At 44.1% G+C, this 8,534-nt stretch overlaps 1 protein-coding gene across 1 annotated transcript; it reads left to right on the plus strand.

The window, feature by feature from the left end:
• The first annotated feature begins 581 nt into the window (after window positions 1-581).
• LOC122045800 (cytochrome P450 86B1-like) lies at window positions 582-2,368 on the plus strand. Its single transcript, XM_042606170.1, has one exon. The coding sequence runs from the start codon at window positions 589-591 to the stop codon at window positions 2,248-2,250; it is 1,662 nt and encodes a 553-aa protein (XP_042462104.1). The 5' UTR covers window positions 582-588; the 3' UTR covers window positions 2,251-2,368.
• Window positions 2,369-8,534: the final 6,166 nt, after the last annotated feature.

Below are 8,534 nucleotides of genomic sequence, written 5' to 3' on the forward strand. Positions count from 1 at the left end.
TAAGTTACTCGTTGCTATAATGTGTAGCTATAACGTGTTTAAGATGAGTTTAAGATTTTGAATTTATACTATGTAAAAACTACCAAGAAGCTGGTATAACGTGTATAAAATATCCAATAGTTATTATAATATGTTTAGAATAAGTTTAAGGTTATAGTAGTTATATGATAGCTTCTATAATTAATTTAAAGTGATTAAATTCATCATAAACACATTATAACAATTAATTGATAACTTCTATACATTATAACAATTATTTGATAGCTTCTACACATATTAATAATTACTCGGTAGCTACTATAATAACGTTTTATCAAAGAATATTTTTAGAATAAAATTATTGAAGATGCATCCTTTTTATTTGTTCTTTTTCTAAAATAAAAAGGATGTATTTATAACATGTGGGGGGCTCTTTAATTTTTGCCCAATTTTAATCTTCAGTCAATGGAACAGTTGGAAGGTTGTTTTCCGAGGTTAATGAATTAATTAGTTAATTAATTCATTAACCCACCTTAGCACCACCCTCCACGGCTATTTATTTTAATCCGATCTCGTGTGCTCTTTCCAAGCTGATCGATTAACGTGGCGATGGCAGTAAAGTCAGTGGCCGGTGCAAGTGGCGGCGCTGTGGTGGCGGCGGCGGCAAAGGCTTTGGCGGCGGGGTGGGCTGCGGCCCGCGAGCATGTGGGGGCGGTTGACTTGGCGGTGGCGCTGTTGGGCCTGTTCGTGTTCGGCGCCGCCGTGCAGCGGATCCGGTCCAAGGGCCCAATGCTGTGGCCGGTCCTCGGCATCATCCCCACCGTCTTCTTCCACCTCAACGATATCTACGAGTGGGCTACCGCCGTCGCCGTTAGCGCCGGAGGCACGTTCCCCTTCCGAGGCATGTGGTTCGGAAATTGCCACGGGGTGATCACCGTCGACCCTGCCACCGTCGAGCACGTGCTCCGGACACGGTTCGCCAACTACCCGAAAGGCGCGTACTTCCGTGAGCGCTTCGGCGAGCTGCTCGGCGACGGCATCTTCAACGCCGACGACCAGGCGTGGCGCGAACAGCGCCGCGCCGCCACGTCCGAGATACACTCCGCCCGCTTCGCTGCCTACTCCGCCGTCACAGTCGCCGACCTCGTCCGACGTAAACTTCTTCCCATCCTCTCCGCGGCGGCTGCCGGCGGCCATCCCGTCGATCTCCAGGAGCTCCTCCTGCGCTTTACGTTCGACAACATCTGCGCCGCTGGCTTCGGCGTCGATCTCGGATGCCTCGCGCCCAGCCTGCCGGAGGTCCCCTTCGCCCGCGCCTTGGAGGATGCCACCGAGCTCTCGCTCTTCCGCTTCATCGTGCCGCCGTTCGTTTGGAAGCTGATGCGGCTTCTCGACGTCGGAACGGAGAGGCGGCTCAAGGTGGCGGTCCGGCTAGTGCATAAATTCGCCGAGAAGACCTTGGCGGACCGGCGGGCGGAATTTGAGGCCGTGGCCGGAGGAGGCAACTTCTTCCACCGGTCTGACCTCCTGTCCAGGTTGATCGATGCCGGCGGAGGCGGCGACGGGAACGGTGCCACCACGTATTCGAACAAATTCCTCAAAGACTTCTGCATCAGCTTCATCTTGGCTGGCCGCGATACCACCTCGGTGGCGCTTGCGTGGTTCTTCTGGTTGCTCTCCGAGCACCCCCGCGTGGAGTCGCGCGTCCTCCACGAGATCGCCGGAATCATCAAGAACAGAGCAAAACAGAGCAGTACCCACAACGACGTCGTCTTCAGCGTGGAGGAGGTGAAGAAGATGGAGTACCTGCATGCCGCGATCTCGGAGGCGATGAGACTGTACCCTCCGGTGCCGGTAGACTTCAAGGAAGCACTGGAGGACGACGTGTTCCCGGACGGAACGGCGGTGCGGAAGGGCGGCAGGGTGATCTACTCCATCTACTCGATGGGGCGGATGGAGTCGATTTGGGGCGCAGACTGCCGGGAGTTCAAGCCGGAGAGATGGATGAAGGGCGGCGGTGAAGGCGGTGGCACGGTGGGGCTGGTGGCGGAGAGCCAGTTCAAGTACGCAGTGTTCAACGCCGGGCCCCGGGTCTGCGTGGGGAAGAGGTTCGCCTACATGCAGATGAAGATGGTAGCGGCGGCGATACTGACACGTTTCCGCGTGGCGGTGGTGGCGGGCCACCCGGTGGCGCCGAAGATGACCACCACCTTGTACATGAAGCACGGCCTCCGCGTCACCTTCGCCGAGAGAGAACGTCTCCTCGATTAATTACTTAATTAATTATTAATAATCATGTGGTTCTCTAATACATGCATTAAAAGTGTGATTAATATATTAAATATCATAGTTTTGCATGTGAGTTCGCATGATTTGTGCAATCAAAACTTGGTAGTGATATAAATTCTGATACATTAATTAATTACTAAATTAATTTTTAAATTTTAGAAAAAAAATAGTGATTCTTTTTATCATTTTCCTTCCTAATTTTAAAATAATATTTTATCTTATTTTTTATTTCAAAAATATCCTTCTTCCAATTTAGCAATTTTCACTAAAAATTATTAGAAAATATAACAACTTTATTTAAAACTGCTTTACTTGTAGTAAATTTAACCGAAACTATCAATAACTAAAAATTACTACAATTTCAAGTAGCTTTAATTAAAATTAAAATTGTTATAAATATTAAGTCGAATGATTTTGATTAAATTAGAAAATTTTTAATTAAAACATAATCATTTGTATATAATAATTTTGATAACTCAATAAGACTAATTTTATTTTAAGTTGGAGTAGTTTTATCTAAAATAAAATAAGCATAGTTTTAATATTTTTTAAAATTGTGACCAAAATATAAGATGTTTTTTTTTTCATTTTTACCCTTAATTTTTTATTATTTTATATTCTAATTATTAACCATGTCGACTCAACTAACTGAGCCAGTCGATACCCTGTTGACATCACATTTATGATGATGTTAAAAGGTATTAATTTTAGAACTTTCAAACACTATTTAGATCATTCCAAACCATAAAGGATATTTCGTCGAGACATTGAGTGCCCGAGCTGCTGAGTTTGAGTGGGTTGTCAAAGGTTGTAATTTGAGGTCCTGTTAGAGAGAGAGAGCACCTTTCTATACATATGTTGACAACTTCAGTACCTATAATATATTATAAATCAACCACAAAAGCTACAAACTCTTCAATATAGGACTAATCTCTCATGCATTGTTTCCATTCAAATTTCTAACCATGTATATAGAATTCACCATCTCTCCCTGGTATCGCTAGCTCGTAAGGGGTGCAAGATGCTTCGGTTTCGTGTCGATCGTAGCCAATCGAAGTGAATGAAGCGATCGAAACCAAGGTGCATATATCTTCCCATTTATTGATTGCACTGTTTATTTTGCTTGGTGCTCCTTGTGCGCATTTATTTATATTCATTCAATAGTTAATTATGGCAACAACAGTACCCATTAATTAGAGTTTGTTAATGGATGCTGGATTTTATTTAAGATGTCGAACCGTAACACTATTTGATGGTCACTGTCCATCCCTATCTCTGAATAATAATGTATTGTACTCTGGCTATGGGGCTGTTTCCCTACAGAAGAAGAGAATGTGCAAGAAGCATATTTCATGGAGGGACCAAACAAGCTCAAGGATGAGCATTCAATGTCCTCTAATTCCTTCACCTAATTACAGCCCTGCATGTTGGATTTTTATCTGGCTATTATTTTGTAACATTCGAATTTATATCATTATTGGATATGAGTTTACATGGATACATAGAATCTATTAATCCGTTCAGATTCTTTGTTATTGATCCGGTTCGAGATAATGGAGGAAAGAACCACCAATGCGGAAGTTGGTGATAGGTCGGAGGTCTTCTATGTAGATCTCTAGTGAGTAGAGAGGATTCAAATGAAAGCTACGAAGGATTTTGACGTAGTTATTCCGACGCTCAAGTGAGTTCCAATGATTGGAGATGAAGGAGAGAAAAAAAAATACTATCTTGTTAGAAAGAAGTAATTGGAATTGTGTGCACATACCTCTGCGGGGGTGGACTCTCTTTTATACTTTTACCCTAGTGGAGAAAGCGGAGCCCTCGTTCTCCACTTGTTCCACGTTCGGATTGTGGGGATATCCCACTCACACTTGTTCCACATGCTCGGTGTTCTTGACCACGTCGCCCCTACATAGGTGCCCAATGAAAATGGTCTCAAAGTTGGGAGTTGGGTGCCAAGTGACGTTGGTGTTAGAAATGTGAATAGAAAAGGAGGTAGAAAAGGAGACTCCTTTGTGTATGAGTTTAGTCCCACATTAAAAGTTTCAAGCACTATGGTTGGTTTATATTTTTGTACATGCATGAAGATGTAAACAAATGCATGAAGAGAGATTCTCTCTCATCCATGGCGTAGGTGGGTTGCTATTTAAGATTTGGATTACACTGAACTATGTTAACTTGTGTGCGATTATGATTTGCATGCACCGAATGTCGGATCGATCGGGATAAAATTTACCCAAGCAAATGAACCAACGCTTTAGCACTTGAATTTCTTTTTGCTTCTGACAGATTGTCCAATAATTTTGAAGCATACTTGTTTTTATTGAGATGGCCACAAAAAATGTTGAGGTGCAATAAACTTATCGCATGAAGGCCCCTTCGTCCCGATTGAAAATGTTCCATTCAACCATGAAGAATGGCCAAAAAAGTTCACTAGATTGTCAAGAGGTGGTAGCAGAGGATGCTCTTTGTTAGTTAGAGTCATAGAGCCAATCATTTGATGATTGATGTATGGACTCGTTGTATCATATTCTTATGTATATAAAGACATTTGTTTATGGTTATTATGCATACTTGTATTGGTGCCAAATAACTAAGTATAATAGCGTCCTTGAGTAGAAGGTTTTTACCTATATCAATCGATTGGTTGAATCGATAGTGAGATGATATAGGGAACACTACTCTTAATCATTCCTACTCAAGTATTTGTTGGTGCAACCTTAGGTCAAGGTTGACCTGAGTGACCCGACTCGAGTTGACCTGACTCGAGGTATATTTTGATGTTTGACAAGAATGGAGAAGTTGTATTTTGATGTTTGACAAGAATGGAGAAGTTGTATTTTGATGTTTGACAAGAATAGGAACTTGGGGGATTGTGGGTGCAACCTTTGGTCAAGGTTGATCTGGTTGACCCAACTTGAGTTGACCTGATTCGGGAAAAGTCCAAGTATGGAGACTTGGCACGGAAAAGTCCAAGCAGGGAGCTTGGCACGGGAAAAGTCCAAGCAGGAAGCTTGGCACGGGGAAAAGTCCAAGTATGGAAGCTTGGCATGGGAGGTCGGAGAGGGCTCGGTAGCTCGTTCTCTGGACTGGATGGAGTCAGAGAGGGCTCGGTAGCTCGTTCTCTGGACCGGACGAAGTTGGAGAGGGCTCGGTAACTCGTTCTCCGGACTAGGTCAGAGAGGGCTCGGTAGCTCGTTCTCTGGACCGGACGAAGTTGGAGAGGGCTCGGTAGCTCGTTCTCCGGACTAGGTCCGAGAGGGCTCGGTAGCTCGTTCTTTGGACCAGACAGAGTTGGAGAGGGCTCGGTAGCTCGTTCTCCAGACTAGGTCAGAGAGGGCTCGGTAGCTCGTTCTCTGGACCGGATGAGGAAGTCGGAGAAGGCTCGGTAGCTCGTTCTCCGGACTAGGTCAGAGAGGGCTCGGTAGCTCATTCTCTAGACCGGGAAGGCTTTAGGGTTTAGGGCTGGGAAGCTCTAAAACCTACATAGGCATTAGATCGGTTTGTTGACCGATCCAGTGATACTTTGGTTTATCTGATCGGTCTGGTGACCGATTAGTAACCAAACAGAAGCTTACTGTGGGTTATCTGATCGGTCTGTAGACCGATCAGGAAGCGATGGACGATAGGAGGGGATCGGTCTGTGGACCGATCCACCTATAGTCTGATCGGTCCACAGACCGATCAGGCTTGTGGAACCAACTCTCTGTGAGAGTTGGAGATCGGTCTGGGGACCGATCAGCCTAGGGCCTGATCGGTCCACAGACCGATCAGTTGTCTTGTGGACCGATCAGGGTGAAGCCTGATCGGTCCAGGTCTAGCCGTTGAGTCACAACGGCTAGATTTCTGTGTCTTCTGTTTCTTCTTCGCAGGTGCAGTTTATAAGCCTCTACAGTGAAGGTGGATAGGACAACTTCTTCCTCCTCAAGACTGCGACCAGAGCTTTGATGAGCTCTTCATTTTTTCTGAAGCTTCGTGTGAGCTTCCATCGGCTGGTTTTCTAGCTGCTATTGTGAAGTTGTTGCTTCATCAACGGACTCCAGTCGACAACGAGAAGGCAAGCAAACCTGGTAGGGTGTCTTTACATTCATATTGTCCATTGTTTCTTGCTCTATTCTTTGTACTCCATTATTGCTGTTGCAAAAGGAATTGTGGTGAGGTTTCTCTATCCAGAAGGAGTTCTTATTAGCCGGTTTTCCGGGGTCTCATCCACCGACGGATTGATAGGATTCGTCCACCTTACGGACAAACCGAGGAGTAGGAGTATCATCTCCGAACCTCGTTATATCGTCGTGTTTGAGGTTTGATCTTCTCCACTTTCGTTTCTACTCTTTATTTCCGCTGCGCTAACTCAAATTTTTGTGAGAAAATTGATTGAGTTTTAGAGGAGGCTATTCACACCCCCCCTCTCTAGCCATCCGAAGGTCCTAACAAGTGGTATCAGAGCGAGGTCGCTCTTCGTCAGATTAACACCCGGGGGAGCACGAGCTAGAGAATGGATCAACTTGGAGAAGACGTCACGATTCCACCCTTCTACGATCGCGACGACTTCGCGTTTTGGAAGGTAAGAATGAAGTATTTTCTTATGACTAACCTAGTAAATTGGAATTGTGTACAAGTAGGTTTTATTCCTCCGGTGGATAAAGAAGGAGAACCTCTCGAGAAGAAGAAGTGGACGAAGGAACAAATCCACCAATCCATAATCAACGACGAGGTAACGAAAATCTTTGAATTTTCATTACCTAATGATATCTTGTGTAAGATAGGTAGATACAACAATGCCAAGGAGTTGTGGAACAACTTGGCTAAGTTCCATAAGGAGAGCTCCAATTCAAGTCATGAAGAGGAGTCAAGTGAGCCAAGTAGCTCACATCATGGAGGTATGGAATTAGAAGTTGAGGGCTACTCAACATCTAAGGAAGAAGAGGAGGAGAGTTCTTTTTCAAGAATGGAGCAAGAAGAAGAAGCCTCTACCTCCGGAAGGGATGAAGGAGAGAGCTTATATCCATCCTCATCCCTAGGTAACTCAAGCAACTTAATTTCAAGTATATTACATATAATGTGCTTTGAGTGTAGGGAATATGGGCATTACAAAAGTAAATGTCCAAAGAGGATTAGGAAGACTCCACCGGCACCAAAAGTCAAGAAAGCCGGAGTCCCGATACGCAAAGGCAAGGAGCACATGGTGTGCTTCCAATGCAAGCAAAGGGGACATTATAGGAGTCAATGTCCAAGGGGGAGGCAACCTCACAAGGAAAAGAGACCAAGCACATCTATGGGGGGAGCTAAGGCAAACCCTAAGGTATCCTTTAAGGCACATTCTTGCAATTCTAATAAGACACATGCTAGTAGTTTTATTGCAATTGTCAATAATGATAAGCATGATAACCATAGAAACCGATACATGTGCTTAGGTGCCAAACATGTTAACCTAGATAAGGACAATGCTAGAAATGCCCACCCTAGAGTTAACTCATCTAAGGTTAAGAAAAACCTAGATAGGAATCCCAAAACAACTAGACATATGCCTAGGAATACCTCAAAGAAAAATGGAAAATTAAAGCTTGAGGTCTTAAAGAAGGAAAGTCAAGTCTTGAGGTCAAGACTTGACACTTTAGAAAAGGCTCTTAAAAATTTGGAGAATTCAACTCTAGGGTCTAAGGGTCAAAAATCAAAGCCCAAGGACATGAGAGGTTTGGGTCACAAACCTAAGTCTCAAGTGGTCAAGCCCACGTATCATAATGTTCCATTCGATTATGGAACAAGACCTAGGGCTAGGAAGACCATCACCAAGATCACAAGGGGAGTCACCCCTAGAGTTGATCTTGATGAGTCCCAAATGACCAAGGCTTTAAAGCCTAGGAGGGTCATTAGGAGGGTTGCTAGGGAAGTCATCCCTAGTGAATATTTAGTGAACCCAATGAGCTCAAATAGGTATTGGGTTCCTAGGAGCGTGATTCCTTCACGCTAGATGGTTTAGGGTGTGCCAACCTTAATTGGATAGGTAGTTAACCTACTCATGGCAAAAGGTGGCATTTTAGGAATTTTCAAGGTGTAATCAAGCCTTGAAAATGAAATTAAAAATTATTCCTAAGGTGATTAGGATGTGCCAACCACATTTGAGGAGTTTTCTAGGGTCAATCTAATTGGCACATAGTGATCTAAAAATCTTTAGTATATGACTTTAGGTCTATTACACTTAGGAATATAGAATTTATGATAAAATGATCAAAATTATCAAAAATGGTAACTAAGGCTAGAATTAG

The sequence above is a fragment of the Zingiber officinale genome, chromosome 2B, assembly GCF_018446385.1.
Source record: "Zingiber officinale cultivar Zhangliang chromosome 2B, Zo_v1.1, whole genome shotgun sequence".
NCBI classification, from domain to species: Eukaryota; Viridiplantae; Streptophyta; class Magnoliopsida; order Zingiberales; family Zingiberaceae; genus Zingiber; species Zingiber officinale.